Source organism: Mandrillus leucophaeus, unplaced genomic scaffold, assembly GCF_000951045.1.
Source record: "Mandrillus leucophaeus isolate KB7577 unplaced genomic scaffold, Mleu.le_1.0 Scaffold396, whole genome shotgun sequence".
Lineage (NCBI taxonomy): Eukaryota > Metazoa > Chordata > Mammalia > Primates > Cercopithecidae > Mandrillus > Mandrillus leucophaeus.
In genome coordinates, this window is record NW_012104209.1 from 1836610 (window position 1) to 1854191 (window position 17582).

The 17582-nt window shown below is 38.4% G+C and overlaps 2 protein-coding genes across 4 annotated transcripts in view; one reads left to right on the plus strand and one right to left on the minus strand.

Moving 5' to 3' along the window:
• SLC2A12 (solute carrier family 2 (facilitated glucose transporter), member 12) overlaps positions 1-8547 on the plus strand; it is a 65239-nt gene extending 56692 nt beyond the window's left edge. Inside the window, exon 5 of the mRNA XM_011991469.1 lies at positions 5971-8547. Within this exon, the coding sequence (XP_011846859.1) occupies positions 5971-6124 (154 nt within the window). The 3' untranslated portion in view covers positions 6125-8547. The remainder of the gene's footprint in view (positions 1-5970) is intronic.
• Positions 8548-9790: 1243 nt separating this feature from the next.
• TBPL1 (TBP-like 1) overlaps positions 9791-17582 on the minus strand; it is a 35641-nt gene continuing 27849 nt past the window's right edge. For all 3 annotated transcript variants that reach the window (XM_011991467.1, XM_011991468.1, XM_011991466.1), the window contains 6 exons: positions 17055-17233; positions 14687-14769; positions 14457-14520; positions 12839-12942; positions 12647-12741; positions 9791-10320 (listed from right to left, as the gene is read on the minus strand). In XM_011991467.1, coding sequence (XP_011846857.1) covers positions 10241-10320; positions 12647-12741; positions 12839-12942; positions 14457-14520; positions 14687-14769; positions 17055-17189 — 561 coding nt within the window. In that variant the 5' untranslated portion in view covers positions 17190-17233 and the 3' untranslated portion in view covers positions 9791-10240. The remainder of the gene's footprint in view (positions 10321-12646; positions 12742-12838; positions 12943-14456; positions 14521-14686; positions 14770-17054; positions 17234-17582) is intronic.

A 17582-nucleotide genomic window follows, 5' to 3' on the forward strand; every position in this document is an offset into this window, starting at 1 on the left:
TTTTTGAGATGGAGTCTTGCTCTGTTGCCGAGCCTGGAGTGCAGTGGCCGGATCTCAGCTCATGGTAAGCTCCGCCTCCTGGGTTCACACCATTCTTCTGCCTCAGCCTCCCAAGTAGCTGGGACTACAGGCACCCGCCGCCACGTCCGTCTAATTTTTTTTTGTATTTTTAGTAGAGACGGGGTTTCACCGTATTAGCCAGGATGGTCTCAATCTCCTGACCTCGTGATCTGCCCACCTTGGGCTCCGGGTTAACTTCTATTCATGTAATATTAGTGAGCCAGAGGCTTTTCTGAGCTGAACCAACAGGTTGAGAAAAGCTTTTAAAATGACAATGTGAGCAGCCTGGCTTATGTAAATTGACCAAAGTATCTATGAAGGATATACCTTAAACAAGGTTTCCAAGAGAGAAATGTCAGAGACAAAAAAAAATACAGTAAGTTATTAAATTAGTTAACAAAATGTGAGGTGGTAGAAAGCCCATGGAACCCGCTTGTGCACAGAAGCTGAAGTGAACTTGAAGAATGAGGAAGGACACTGCTGAGTTAAGAGAGTCTTCATGAATTTAGAATAAAACAATGAATCAACTTTTGTCACCAAGGTAATAGTCCTGATGTAGAAATCCCAATGTCTATTTCTAAGAAAGTAAACTACAATATCAAATTAACTTCAACCATGATACTACACATTGCCTAGCATTTTCCTCTATATTTGGAGTTGGTTTCTTCTACCCCTATTTCTAAAAAGCTGAGAAAACAAATATTCTTCCAAGGATGTTAAGTTTCTTATAAAATAAACAGTGACTCAGCTGAGAGGTCAGAAAAGATTTCTGCAATAATGTAATTTGAAAAGATTTTATTTTGAACTTCTGCCTTGCAAGTTACAAACTCAAAATGGGATGTGATGTTTGCCATATTTGCTGTTTCAGCTGTGATTTACTTTTCCCCCAGCTTAAGTGGGCACAAATGGAGAAAGCAAACAAGTTAATGTTTTTAAATATTTCAGTTCTGAGGCAAACTTATTTTTCACTTTTAGCAGTTAATTTGATGTGGCTATTTCTTCATTCATTCATCTGCCCAATTCATTTACTCAATAAATATTTATTGAGCATCTACTATGTGCCAGGCACTGATGTAGGTTCTACAATAACATTGTCAGCGAGTACAATCACCATGAGATTTCCAGTATGCTGATTAGATAGTGACTAAAGGGCTACTTTCAATTGGGCAGATCTGAGAAGGTTATTCTGAGATGTAACATTTAAGATAAAACCTGGGTAATAAAAAGCCAACCTTGGAAGATAGGGGAGAAAATCCAGGCAGAAAAAACAGCTAGTGCAAAGGCTAAGTCAGAAACACACTTGACTTGTTCCAGAAATGAAAAGAAGGCTGTAATCTTTGACGAGTTAGGAAGCAGGTAGAGACTAGTGTGCAGGGCTTTGCAGGCTGAGTGAAGAGCTCGGTTTCATTCTAATTGCAGCAGAAGCTACTGAAGGATTTTAAGCAGGGCAGTGACATGATCTGATTTACAGTTTAAAGTGTGCCATAGTGAGTGTCTGCAGCCATCCAGCCGAAGGAGGCTGAGAAAGCAGGCAATTGTAGTGCTGGGTCTCTTTTTCCATCACGCCCATGGACCTTACGTGGCCTTCAATCACATGTGGCAATCACACATATCCCTAGTCTATTAACTCTGCTTCTCTCCTAGACAAACGCTCCAGATCACTTTCTCTCCGGAAACTTCCTCACATCCTCATTCCTCACCGATGGCCTTGCTTCTGACTTCACTGAGAAAATGGACATAATCAGGTGGAAACTTCCACCTTCCACATACACGACCATTCCTCCAGGGCCTATGTAGGAATGCAGTCCTTCCTATGAGAGGCCCCTTCACCCCCTCTCTCCTCTCTCCCTTCTCTGGCACATTCTCCAGCAATTGTCCCGGCTCACTGCTGCATCACCTGCATCTTTATCTACTCCTCATCAGCACGGAAACCTGCTGTGATTCTTTCTCCATCTTTTTTTTTTTTTTTTTTTTTAAAGATCTTTTGGTGCCATTTTCTCTCCAGCTTTTGCCCTATTTCTTGGGTACTATTTATAGCCAAGTTTTTCTAATGCATCGTCTGTATTCACTGTCATCACTTGTGCTTCTGCTCTTCCCACTCTCAAGAACCTGCTCCAATGAGACTTGTTATGGCCATCCCGCTCCTGAAATTACTTTTTAATGTTCCAGTTACCTCCATGTTGGTTAACTCTGTGGTCAATTCTCACTCCTTATCTTAGACTATCCCCAGCATTTGACTGGAGATAGTGCGTTTGCCTGGGGATAGTCCTCCTTCCTGAAATGGTTGCCTCACAGCCTTCTGGGACCCGTCCCCTGTTGTCTCTTACCTATGGGTCTCTCTTCCTCTGCTTCCTCTCTTAAAGTTGGTGTGCCCTGGGGCTTAATCCCCTGACCGCTTCTCTATCACCCTCACCGGCTAGTTGATCTCAGTCAATGACAGTTTGTATCTCATTAATATGCCAGGGTCTGAAATTTATGTTTCTAGCTATCTCTCCAGAATTCAAGGCTTGTTTATTCAACTGCTTACTCTACATGTCTTTCCAAATGTCTAACAGATACCTAATACCTCGCATGTCCTAAATTGAACCTGTGATATCCTCAAACCTATTCTACTCACAGCCTTACCCACCTCAGTGGATGTCAACGTTATCCTACTACTTGCTCTGGCCACAAACTTAGGAGTCTTTCCTGACTCTTTCTCTTATACTCCATGTTCAGTCCACCAGGAAGTTGTGTTGGCTCTTATTTCAAAATATATCCAGAGCCTGAACACCTTCCCAGCTGCCCTGGTCTGAGTCACCATGATCTCCATCCTGAATTACTGCAATACCCACTTATTGGTTCTCATTTCTGCCTTTGTCCCCTCCCATCAGTTCTCTACACAGTGGCCAGAATGACCCCTTAAAATGCAACCAAGGTATTCTTTTTCTCCAATCCTCCAGTGGCTCTCCAGCAAGAGCAGAAGCCTTCCAATGCCCTTCTAGCCCTGCACAGCCTGCTAATCTGCCCTTCTCCTCTCACAGCCACAGAGGCCAAAGGCTGCATCCCAGACACATCAGGCATGCTCAAGGCTCTGGATCTTGGCACCTGTTTCCTCTGCCTCAAATTATCTTCCCCTAGATATCCACCTGTCTTGCTGCTTCACCTCCATCAGACTTTTCCTGTCCCTCTATTTCAAATACCAGTTGTGTATCCAACTCTGCACCCACTTTCCAATCCTTCAGTTTTAACCAAAGCAGAAACACTATATTTTACTTGGTCTACTGTCTATCTCTTCCTGCTATATTTAAATTCCATGAAGCCAGGGAATTTTGTATATTTTGTTCACTGTTGTTTCCCAACACTCGGAACAATTCCTTGGCATATAATCAAAGCTCAGCATTGAATACGTGAAAAAATATGAACGAAATGGATCTAGGAGTAAGGCAATGAAGCAGTCAAGATGACACTGCAAGTTTTAACTTGAGAAACTGGACAGGTGGTGAGATGGGGAAGCCCAAGAGATGACTAGGTTTCAGGGCTCCGGAGAGAATAGAGCTCGGATTTGGAGATATTAATTGTGAGATGTCCATTAGACATCAAATAGAAACATTAGTAGTAGGCACTTGGATATATAAGTCTGAAATTTGGAGACTCTAGGGGTTAGAGTCAAATGTGAGTGGCCATCAGCTAAGTGGTATTTAAGTCATGAAGCCAGATAAGCTTATCTGGTCAGAGAACAGAGAGAGAAGGGACTAGGCCCAGTTTTGTGCCAACCTTAGAGACCGAGCAAAGAAGAGAGTGTTAAGAGAGACTGAAAAGAAGCCAGCAGTGAGGCTGGAGGAAAGCCAGATGTGTTGTAGGAAGGTGGGACTGGAGAGACCAGCCACAAAGAGGTAATCATAGGCTTGACAGACTCAGGCTCAGTGGAATGAGAGGACAGACGCCGACTGATATGGTTGGAGGACAAAATGGAAGTGAAGTGAAGAAGCTACAGTCCACTCCTTGCATCAGTTTTGCTGTGAAGGGGAGCAGAAAAGCAGAATGGTCATGCCCTAGACTCATTTCCAATCACTGCTTCATTCACAAGCATTCCACTCACCCTCTAACCACTCATCTCTCCAGCCCACTTCCTCAAGTACTGGCACTTTAACAAGTCTTCAGCCCCACCACAACCTGGAGGCTCACGCTCTCCCTTCCTTCCTTACCCTGCTTCCTACTTTCCATGGCCCACCACCCAGGCCACTTCTTTGCATTTCACCTTCTCCCTTTCCCCTCTTCTCTCTCCTTCCATCACTCAGGCAAACCTTAACTCTGACCAAGTCAACTCTTAGTTCATTTTATCCCTGCATTCAAGGAGCTAAACCTGGCTGAATCAAACACACAACCATGCTGATCAGCCTTGTTTTAAACTTACGAACATCAATCTCAAGTAGCTCTTGAGGAATATCGTACAATATACCACATTTCCCTGGTGAGTTGACATTCCTACTTTCAAAGACGATTACTTCACACCAATACTTTTCCCAAGCCTCCAGCACCCCCTCCTACTTCCTCACTCTAATTATTTTGCTTTTTAGTTCACTGAGAAAGTAAATTGAGACCATCTCGTCCTCCTGCCACAAGATCTAACCTGCCTACATCTATGCCCACACATTCTGCCTTGCTGCAAAGGTCAATGCTTCCATTTGTACACTGACTGCATCAATTTCCCCGTCCTATGGGATTATCATCACGCACACACTCACAAAGCTGCAGTATTTCCCATCCTGAAAAAACACCTTCCTCAGATTCCCTCCAGATACCAACTCGTTTCCCTGCCCCCACTTCTCAGGTCTCTGGGATTCTTTGCAGGGTTCCCTCCCTAACTTCATTCCATTTTCTGATCGTCACTGCTTTAGAGAGATGCCACCTGTGTAACAGTCTGTCCTCTCCCACCTAACGAAATCCTTTTTTCTCCTTCTCCGTTTCTCATTAGCACTTTTACTACTTCAAATTATATGCTTGTCTCCCCTCTAAAATCTAAGTAAGCTCCTTGAAAACAGGAGTCTTTATCTACTCAACCCATACCACCTACATACTGTGGCCACTCAAATCACTGGTTAAATTACAGAAAAAGGTATTTGAAAAGGGAGGTTCAAAGGCAGTTCTTCATTTTTAATAAAGGTAAAATACAATAGCATCTTTTTGTGTTGATGGAAAGAATCCTGTAGAAAAATTTGTTAATGTGGGAGTGAGGGATGACGTAGAAGACAGAAGATATAAATATAGGCACATTGCTGGAGTTTGAGAAATGGAAAAAAATAAGGTCTAGGATGAAACCTCCACTGGTTCTCTGTATGTAATACTATCCTTGGAATCCTTCCCCACAGAGCTGACTGCTGGGATTGTGTTCTGAGAAGACACTGTTACCCCTTGCATGAGACTGACCAAAGTCTGCGGCATACTGAATTTCATGATGCAGCAGGCTTCCTAATAAAAATATGTATTTATTTTGCATAGCTAAAACATTAAAGCCCCAGGGTGGTTTCAAAAATAATAGCCTGGCCAGGCGCGGTGGCTCAAGCCTGTAATCTCAGCACTTTGGGAGGCCGAGACGGGCGGATCACGAGGTCAGGAGATCGAGACCATCCTGGCTAACACGGTGAAACCCCGTCTCTACTAAAAAATACAAAAAAAAAAACTAGCCGGGCGAGGTGGTGGGCGCCTGTAGTCCCAGCTACTCGGGAGGCTGAGGCAGGAGAATGGCGCAAACCCGGGAGGCGGAGCTTGCAGTGAGCTGAGATCCGGCCACTGCACTCCAGCCTGGGCGACAGAGCGAGACTCCGTCTCAAAAAAAAAAAAAAAAAAAAAAATAGCCTACACTTTTTTTTTTTGGTATGTACTGTAAACTAAGAATGACATTTTCATTAGTGCCTCTTTTTCTTTCAGGAACTATGTGAAAAACAACATTTGCTTTATGAGTCATCACCAAGAAGAATTAGTGCCAAGACAGCCTCAAAAAAGAAAACCCCAGGAGCAGCTCTTGGAGTGTAACAAGCTGTGTGGTAGGGGCCAATCCAGGCAGCTTTCTCCACAGAACTAATGGTCTCAACACCTTCTGAACGTGGATAGTGCCAGAACGCTTAGGAGGGTGTCTTTGGACCAGTGCATAGTTGCAACTCCTGTGCTTTCTTTTCAGTGTCATGGAACTGGTTTTGAAGAGACACTGAAATGGTAAAGACAGCCTTTAATCCCCTCTTCCCCAAAAGGAACCTCAAAAGGTAGACAAGGTACAAGGTCCTAAGTGATCTTTCTTATTCTGAGCAGGATATCAGGTTAAAAAAAAAAATTACTGGCTGGTTTCATACTTTCTACCTTCACAGAGCAGCCTTTGAATAGACTATGTCCTAGTGAAGACATCAACCTCTGCCTTAAGCTATGTATGTACGGAGGCCAGTCACAGCTTTATTATTCAGACACACAAGTGGTCTGGACATAAGGGTACAGGTTTTGCCAACCAAGACACTGCTTGCAGTGGGTCTTACGCAAAAAAGAACCAGAACACACAGTGTGGACAGCTGCCCATGTATTCCATCTAGATTAGGAGAGGGTCCTGGCTAGGATTTTAGTGGTAATTCCTAGTTACATTCAACAAGTATAAAGATTATAGCGCTTATTTTATGAACTATAAACTACAATTTAATGCAAAATATCCTTTTATGAATTTCATGTTAATATTGTGAAATATTAAAATTATTCTGCAATAGTTGAGAAAAATGAGCATTTGTTTCCATTTTTAAAAAATGCATAGAAAAGACAATTTTAAAATCCTGGGACCATATTTATTTAGAAGTAGCTGTTAGTAAAACATTAGAAAAGGAGTCAGGCCATTAGGTTATTTATCCAAATCTCTAAGCAATTAGGTTGAAGTTATTAAGTCAAGCCTAGAAAAGCTGCCTCCGTGTAAGGCTTTCATGACAATGTCTAGTAATCCACAGTGTCCTGCAATTCTTCACACTCCTCAGGAATATCAATACCTCAGGTTACGGCACACAGGCTACACTCGATGATGACTTTCAGTGACCGAAGACACAATAAATGACATTCAGACATCAGGACAATTCCCTCGTATGTTCTTCTCTATGATGGCGGCCTGTACAAGCAACGTGGGTTTCACCCACACAACGATGAACTGTTCCCTACTTCTCCAGTTGATTTTAAAGACTTGGTAAGAGGTCTCACTAATAAAATTTGGGTATGATAGAAAATCCAAAATCAAATCTTGAACCAAGTAACATATTAAATTACTAATACTGTAAGTGATGGAAGACACAGAAAAAACGTAAAAGCACGAACAACCTAACTTGAAAAAGAATTTTAAAATATGATTAACCTAAAGAAAAGAGACTCCTAAGAGCCAGCTCCTTCTCATTTAGCTTGGAATTTTCCCATTGGTTCCCAATAAACTGTCCCAATGTCATATAAGGCAACATGATCTACTACATTCCTTTATAACAATGTGGAGAGACTATAAACCTATGTAAGTAGTAAAACTATAACATCAGAGACTCAGGAGACTGACTAAAAGGCCTGATCTGCAGTGTATTATCTGTATTAAAATTGCAGGCGAAGCGAAAAGGAAAGGAGATTTGAGATCTCAATTCTATCACAGTGTATTTCACATGCAAGTCAGAGCATGTATTGTTGTTTGTTTTTGGAAAGAGAAGGGAAGTGTGTTCTGCCCCACGTTTCCTTCCGTGTTTATAGTTCAAACACTATATATACTTTAGTTATTTTTTGGTTTAGCCATTCATTATAAATGGGCAGGAAACTGTTTATCAACCTAGCCGGTTTATTACTAGTGACCTCGACTTCAGTATCTTGAGTATTCTTTTGCATTTTTATTTTAATATCCCGAGTCTGTAACTAAACAATTTTGTCTCTAAATTTGTATCCAATGTTCATTGCCCCACACCAAATCAAGCTTTTTGATTTTCAAAAATAAAAAGGGGGAAATACTTACAACTTATACATATATATTCACAGTTTTTATTTATAAAAAAAATTTACAGTACTTATGGAGAGCCAGCAGAAGACATCAGAGCACTCACTTCTTCCCATCTTTGTTAATGTTAGTGAATTACCCATGGACACTGCTAGGTGAGGCTCACCCAGCAGCCCTGAAAGCAGACCCAGTCACACTGTCTTTACCCTCTCCCTTCAGATAAAGCACTTCCATTAGCTATTGATCTGCCCAGTTTTCAAGTCATGCGAATACTGAAAAGGTTGTATCATCTGGATCTGTACCTTGGCTATATAAGCATGTTTTCCCCCTATTCTACATTTCTTTTTTTGGTGAACATTGCGAAACAGGAGGTGACTTATTACGGTTAATTAAAACTAAATGAAAATGTCAAATCTTTAAAACAGTGAGCTTGTAACTCTTTCATGTAATTTTATTCTCTATATTTATGAGTTTGGCTATCCTACTGAATCTTAAAATAAAGGAAATAAACATTTTTTTTTTTAAAGGAAAAATAAAAGTCTAACAATTCCAATGAAATCTTTCGTAAGAAAGAAAAATGTAAGTTCGCCTTTGCCTTCCACTTTGGAGTAAGAAGCAGGTTAGAGAAGGCATCGAGAAGAAAAAAGATAAAAATAAAAATAATAAGTGTTGTTCAGTGCAGTGCCTAAGCTAGGTTTTCAAGATTTATTTTATAATATGGTAAGGAAAATGTACTATATATGGAGGTTAGGATGTTGCAACTTTTCCACAAAGCTTTGAAAACATTTTGGAAATACAGGTTTTTGTGGAACATTGTGTTGGAATATTGTCTCCATTAAGTTTCTCCTGAGAAGCTAATTGGACTCTCCACTCAGCTTTACTTCTAGGTATAATCACTGTTGGTTACACTAAACTCCTACACCTAAGTGATAGGGCACAACTACGCTTGATCCTGTATTACCACATCAGGGCTCCTGGGTGAGCCAGAGACACTGTTTCATAAATGCGTATTTATTATAACTTTAAGAGTAGCAATCTCATATACTGAATAGTCACTCTTTAACTCCATTAAATAAGATACAGCAAGGGGAAGGACAATATCACACAAAATGGCTTTCAAATTCAAGTGGGGCTATTTGATAATTACACTGTGGCACAGAGGCAGTTTGTGGGCACTTCTTGTTAAAACATCTCCATGTTACCAACTTCTGACAAGACTCTTAGTATAGGCTTGGGCACCAACCCAAGATTAAAGTCAAGAACTTCAATCACTTCTCTACAACTACAGGTGTTGAGTCTTTCCAGAAAAACAAAGATCCAAATGAGGCACCATTCATCACAGCTTCTTTCTCATGGCCATCTAGTGGGTAAGAGGTTTCTCTTCTTAAAACTACAATTTCTTAACCTTTACAAGTGATTTAACATTTTCTATCATATTAAATTAGCAACATAAAACATTATCCTTTATCTATAAACTTCTAGTCTGGTTCTCTAGAGTTTATATACACGTTTTTATTTCTAATCTGCAAGAAAAAAAAATTCCTATTTGTTATTTGGTAACAGAGCATTAAAAGATACTATACACATGTGGCGCATATATATGTATATATATACACACACACACACAAAATACACTTCAAAAAGAAGCCAACACACTTTAGCCAAAGTCTTAAGCTTGCATAGATTTTAAAAAAAAGTATGAATACAATTTTTGTTAAAATAGAAAATGGGGAATAAAAGTTACAGAATGGATATGAAGAGAGATCTTTTCCAAACTTTTATTTGTGCACATTCAATTGAAAAAGATAACTTTTACAGGTTCTTTGGTGCCCATATTCAGCATACAAAAATGTAAAAGACTATTCACAAATAAAACACATTAGCTCAAAATGGAAAAAAATAACAATGACAACAATAAAACAATCTAAGGTAGTGCACACTGTGACAGCTCTGCTTATGGGGACATGAGAATTACTGCGAAAATAAATAGAATGTCCTTTTGTAAAAGCAGCAATGTCATGTCTTGTAAACTTCCTTTTATATTACAGCAAGGTTTGGAATAAAATCCAAAGGGACTGGAGCTTACACTGTAGCCGTGAATGAATAAAAGAGTCTATCCCCTCGATTACTGTTGGTCCAGTTTTCCTTTTGAGTCCAATGTGCAGCAGGTTTAAAAGGTGCTCAGTTAGAGATTCTAACCAATTAAGTGGTGAATTATAAAATTTCTTTCCTGCTTTCAAACACAAATGGGTAAATCTGTTCCACAGCAGTAGCAACAGCCTTTACATTGGGCCCTGTAATAAACACAACGGAGGAAGGAGTGAGAAGAGTTGGAAAAGGGAGCACTAGGAAAAACTGATTTTCCAGAATTAAAAATATTCAAGTGGTATAGAATATCACGTTAACTGTTCAAAAAAAACTACACATATAATTATACACATAACCATAATAAGTAAAAATAATACAGATTTTGTTCTGGGCAATTAAAAGACACATGAAACACAAAATGAGGTTATTCACTTTGTTTTAGGGCACCAGACCGAAAAACAAAAGTATATAAAAAATTGCATACAAACTATCATGGACTAATACAGAAAGTACTGTAATATAATATGTACATGAAAGGAAGGAGTAACAAATGGGACTAGATAACAGCTATCCTTTTGATCACTATCATCTGGCTTCTGGTTAGGCTACAACAGAGGCTCAGGAATATGCAGGAACACAGCAGAGTGAAACAAAGCTGCCACCAAAATGTTGGGAAACCAGAATGCTGTTTTAAAATATATGGTTTAAAAATCCCCACAGATTTACCACCACTGGGTAGCCACATGTTTATTACCAATCTGGTCATTTCACCCTCAGAGCTTATACAAGTCAATAGAAAACAAAAAAAGCACAAGGCTACGAGGTGACCATGCATTATGTTAATTCTTGAACAACTTTATAAAAATGTAATCTTTCATTTAAATTGCTAAAAAGAAACATAAAAAAGGACAATGAAAACTATTTTCATAAAATTTATTTTGAATAAAAATGGCTTCACTAATACACACTTACCTCTTTTGAAAGACCCAGGAAACTAACAAATCCACCCACTGTAAACACTCTGATGGTCCTAACCACATCCTATCTTGGTGAGGTCCTTCCTGACTCACTTTACCCCCACCCTGCTATGCTTTGCTCATGGGAACCAATTCAATATTACTAACATTTCATAGGATATTCCTGATCTAAGTAAACAATGCATACTACTTAACCACGTCAATTGTCTTCAGTTTATTATTGTTTTGTTTAATATCTAGTAACTCAGTAAATACAGAGTTTTACATGTGCATTGTTTTATTATATACTTAGTAGAGATAGATCAATAGGCTTTGGGCCTGCTCAGACATCCAGCCTCCAAAGTGTGGAAACAGAGAACAGAAAGAAGGGAACAAACAGACCTGTCCCCTACCATCCCATATTTAAGATTCAGGTGGGATCCTGGGAATACGCTTTGAAAGTCGCCAAGGAAGATGGGAAAACCCATGGGATGAGTCAAAACTAAAATTTATTTGTTGAGAGACTAAATTGTTATTTTCCTCTATGGACTGAATAAAGAAAAAACAAAGCTTAAGGACATTGAAGATATTTTCTTTAATTCTTTTTTGCCTAAGGTTGGGCCTGACTCCCAAGCAATGCCTCTGCACAATTTATAATCATAGTACCATTAAAATGTCACACCGCATGCTAATGCTACCCTTTGACATGAATGCCTAGTTTTCTGAAACCACCCTTTCTCCAAATAAAGATGCAAAAGATATAGCAAGATAAACATAACAAACAGGCACCAATTATATTTAATATTTTGCTTATGTAAAACTGAAGTTTATAAAATGAGTTTCTCATGAGAATTTTAAATATAAGGTATCATAAATTTACATACTATGGATACATATACCAGAATATATATACATACACATATATATGTGTGTGTGTGTGTGTATATATATATAAATTTTTCTTGTTTTTTTTTTTGGAGACAGAGTCTCACTCTGTTGCCAGTCTGGAGTGCAGTGGTGTGATCTCAGCTCACTGCAACCTCTGCCTGCCGGGTTCAAACGATTCTCCTGCCTTGTAGCTGGGACTACAGGTGTGCACTACCACGCCCAGCTAATTTTTTGTATTTTTAGTAGAGACAGGGTTTCACCACGTTGGCCAGGATGGTCTTGATCTCATGACCTTGTGATTAGCCCGCCTCAGCCTCCCAAAGTGCTGGGATTACAGACGTGAGCCAATGCACCCGGCCCACCAGAATATTTTTAAAGCTCCATACTGGAAACTACTCAAATGCCCAATGAGAATGAATGATATATACAACTACACAGAACATAATATAGATGAAACCCACTAAGATAATGCTGAGTGAAAAAAGCCACAAAATAGTATGTGTAACATTTATAAATAGTACAAAAGTAGGTAAAATAAATCTACAGTGTTAGAAGTCAGGAGACCGGTTCCTCTTAAAGGGCAGAAGTAACTGAAAGGAACAAATCAGACATTATTTCTATCTTGGTATAAGCATCTTGTATCATTCAATCCATAATTTACAAGTTTGGTTTCAATATCATAGAATACCTGTTACTGTGATACTTCCTGTCGAAAAAATCTGTAACGTAGCTCTTAGAGATTTTATCCGATAGCACACAGCAGGATGAAGTTCAGGTTCATAACTATACAAAAGAAGCCACAGTTAATATAAATATTTACACGCTGACTAGTAATTTCAAATTTGGTAATGTATCAAGATAAATTGCTTCAAAGACTTACCTGGCATGAGGTCTATTGTTCTTTGTGAATTCTGGCAAACGGATTTCAAATGGCATGTTACACACTGCCAGAACATTAACAACCTTAAAATCTGTAAATATTACCTTTAGGAGAGAAGTAAAACTCAATAAATTTATTTTGAAACAAACAAACAAAAAAATCTGCTCATCATGGCAATCCTTAATAACCATCAATCCTTAAAACCAAGAGCAAACAAGATAAAACAAAAACATTTTAAGTGTATGTTTAGTACTGTAAGTTATGTAGCATTGAAAGTTTTAATTCAATTTTTTAAAAAGCCCAAAAACTTCATTAAAAAAATAAAACCAGAGGTATTTGCATGATTAAAACAGTATGGGTCTTTCTAATCACATGTTTAATTTCTTAATACTTTTAAGTGAAATATTTAAAACTACTGAGAAAGGACAGAGAATAGTGAGGGAAAAAATTTAAGTCCAGGTCATCCTGCTAGAGTAAAAATGGAAAACATGTCACCCTAGAAAGTCAGTAAATACAGAGTGTACACTGGGCTCCAAAAGTCAGATGTTTTTCTTATATGGAATAAGGCAAAATGACATTTCTGTGATAATATTAGTTAGATGTTTATTTTCTTTCTGGGGATAGAGTGATAAAATTGTTTTTAACTAACTGGGATTTCTCTCAACACTTCTAATGTTACACTAAAAGAAGTTCCAAGGCCGAAAATAATGCTCTTAACCTTAATAACTTTGGTCACTCCTACCAACATCTTCAACTGTTTCATCTCATCTTTTCAAACATTCCTCCTAAAACCACAATTTTGGGTAAGCTAACTATCCTTCAACTCAGCCTTGCACACAGCAGTTGCGCAAAGCCAGGAAACTGCAAAGTGGCAGCACTCTCAAATCACAGTACAACTCAAGACTCTCTCTACTGCCACCCTCCCTCAAGCACCAACCCCCACTCCCCACCAGCCATTCAGTCTCTTCCTATCACCCTCTACTTCAGAGAGACTGAGTCATCAGAGGGAAACGTAACTTCCTCTCCCCACTTCTACAAACTTGTCTCAATCCCAAACAGCCTTGCCCTCATCTTCAGGGACCATTCCCATCTTTATCTTTCATTTATTAATCATTTGCAAGTGACCTAGCAAGTCCATAATATGTAATCATTTTATTCAAAGGTATATACCTCTATCAAGTTATAGTGATGAGGCTGACATGCCGGTGACAGTCACGTTACATGTGTGAGAGCCTGCCAGCTGGTGTGTCCATGTCAAGGGGCCTCTGCCATTCTCTATTCACCACTCTGACCTGGCATTCTTGAGATAACCAAAAACGATTTTGTTTGTGTACATCAGAGGTGAAAAAAACTTAGAGTTGAAAAGGAAATTAACTTGTGAGGAAACAAGTCTCTTTATGGGAAAGGAATTAGGGAAAAATCTAGGATCCTTTACAAATACCCACATGGCCAAATTTTGCTACAAATTTTCACACTGAAGGGCAGTATTAAAAAGCCTAGAAAAAGTTCAATCATAAGAATAGTATGTATAGTGATTTCTTGAGTCTATTACAATTTTTAATTCTACAAAAATAAATCCTTAAATATTTATAGTTTAGATACTGTTTGAAAATGTTACCTGAAAACCTAGTTTCTGCAGACTGCGGGCTAAGCGTCTGGCACCAAATTTAGCTTCTTCTTCACTATGGTATTAAGGAAAGAAAAAGATTATCAGTTATACAGGAAATAAATTTTATACTGAGGAACACAACAAACTTCACATATGATTTTGCTGTTAAGTCTAGGAAAATGTCCGTTCCATGAGGGAAAAAGCAAAAAATAAAAACAAAAAATCCAAGTAGCATTTACCTTGTTGCTCCAGTGCAAATAATTTTTCCTGAGGACCAAATTGTAGCTGTAATTCTAGGTTTTCTAAGCTTCATTAATACTTTCTGGGGGAAAAAAAAATCTGATTACCTCATAAGCATTATTTTTCACTTATGGTTCTGTTCTATATAGTCATATTAATGTCCAAATACTACTCTCCAAGCTTATCTAAGACTGCAATGACTGCTCTCCAAATCACCCATTTTGAAATCAAGTACAATACTGAACACAAAGAATATATTAATCCAAAAAGACATTTGATTAATTAAAAATACAAGGTGTATAGAAATCTCTCACTCTATATACTTGAAATCAATGTACTCCAAGTACATAAACAATTCAACTCTCATTCCACTCCAGTCACATAACTGGAACTTGCATGGCTCCTCACACACACGAAATCTGTTCATGCCTCAGAAGCTTTGCAGTAGCTGTTGCTTTCATTTGGAATAGTATCCCCTCAATATTCTCACTTCATTCAGGTCTCTTACCAGATGTCACCTCCTGAAGAGAGGCCCTCCCTAACCATTTTCCCTGAAACACCCATCACTTCATCGCTTTCTAATTCCTAACTCTGCTTTCTGCTGTTTCATGGTACCCATCATCCTAGAGTTGAGATGCTTATTACATACTCTAGTTCAACATGGGCATCTTGAATAAAGGAGAAATGTTGGAGCTGGAGATGTAATTGGAAATTCATTAGCTTTGGAAGGCATTTAAAGCTATGGGTTAGAATGAAATAACTACAGAGTGTGTATCAATAGGTCAAGGACTAAGCTCCAAGAAAATATGCAAATTTTAATTTTCATTCCAACTATTCATTAATGGAAATATTTGTTAGATGCCCATTCTACGTAAGAAAGACATAAATGCTCACTGACTAACATATAAATGAATCAGATGTTTCTGCTTAAAATTTTTGTTACATTTTGTGTTCTTCATTCTCTGTCATATGCCATATTATCAAACTAGAAAGCTATTAAATCTGGGCAGACTTAAAATTTACCAAAGATCAAGATAAAATTTGAACTAAAATACATCATAAAATTTCATATACAAGTGACTGAGAAACACTTGACTGAGTTTATTCCACATTTAATTGTCTCTCACCGCCACCAGCTTGTCTATCATCTCAGATTTTTCAATTAACCTTCCTTAAAAAAACTATTTCCTTTCCATATGTCATGGTGAAGTACCAAAGCAGTGTTAGGCATATTCCTCTCTAAACTTTTGAACAGACATATTGATTACTTTTCTAAAGGAAAGATGGGATTGCTGACAAACTTGAAAATCTTTGTGGGTCACTGAAAATTTTAATTGAATTTAATTCATCTTTACTTAGTTTCTAGTACTAAGAAGTAATGATGGCCAGGCATGGTGGCTCACGCCTATAATCCCAGCACTTTGGGAGGCTGAGGTGGGTGGATCACGAGGTCAAGAGATTGAGACCATCCTGGCCAACATGGTGAAACCCCATCTCTACTGAAAATACAAAAATTAGCCGGGCATGGTGGTGTGCACCTGTAGTCCCAGCTACTCGGGAGGCTGAGGCAGGAGAATTGCTTGAACCCAGGAGGCAGACGTTGCAGTGAGCCGTGATCGTGCCACTACACTGCACTCCAGCCTGGCGAAAGAGTGAGACTCCGTCTCACACACACCCAAAAAAGAATTAATGACAATTTACATAGGTATCCTGGCACCTAATTTTTAAAGCTAAACAGAGCCTTGAGATGCATTCTTAATTTTCATAATAAATGTGTAAAATACATATCCATCTCATCAATCTTTGGTTTATAATGATGTCCAATGTCTTTCATAATGCTAATCTCAAAACACTAAGGTTTTATTATTACTTATTAATATTCAGGCTTTAAAATATTACAGGTTTATCAAAAACTAAAATTCAAGATGTCCACGTCAAGATATAAATCATATTATTTTCAGCAGTTTGTTATGAAAGAAAACCATCTACCTTTGTTAAAGAAGAATATGATAATTAAAATACTATAAAAATTATATATAAAGGCATCATTCAAATACAATTACATTTTAATAGGTACATGTGAGAATATAAAGGTCCCTTTCTTCAGTTAAAATAAATTGAGAACACAATAAAATGTCTCTGTAACCAATGACTTCTTTGCTGATTCAGGTACCGATACTCTATGTACAAAAGCTTGAACCTCCATGAGAGGAGGGACTGCTTTTACAGGGCTCACTTCTATATCCAGGACAACCAGCACATGGTAAGGTGATCATAAATTATCTGTAGAATGAATACATTTTAGTATCACTCATAGAACTATAAAATTAGGCTATGTAGTACAAATACGAAAACTGAAATACTTACTCCAACATCACGTTTATAAATTACATTTGCTCCTTCCAAAGCAATCTTCCTTAAGTTTAAATGGCATCTTGTTCTAAAAACACAGACTACATTTGTAATTAGAATGTCCAATGCAACATCACTGTCTGCATCCATTGGGGTGGTTTTAAAATTTAGCTTTCCACCACGAAGATCACATCCTGAGAAATAAAACAAAATAAAGTCATTAAACTTAAATGTTCTGTTAATTCACTTTTCACAAACAATCTTGAAATTGAAATGTAAAAAATGAATCTATATTATTTATTTTTCAAATGTTACTAGAATCAAATCATGTCCCTGGCTGGGCACAGTAGCCCCCGTCTGTGATCCCAGCACTTTGGGAGGCCAAGGTGGTTAGATCATCTGAGGTCAGGAGTTCGAGACTAGACTGGCCAACATAGTGAAACCCAGTCTCTACTAAAAACACAAAAATTAGCTGGGCATGGTGGTGCATGTCTGTAATACCAGCAACTAGAGAGGCTGAGGTGGGAGAATCACTTGAAACCG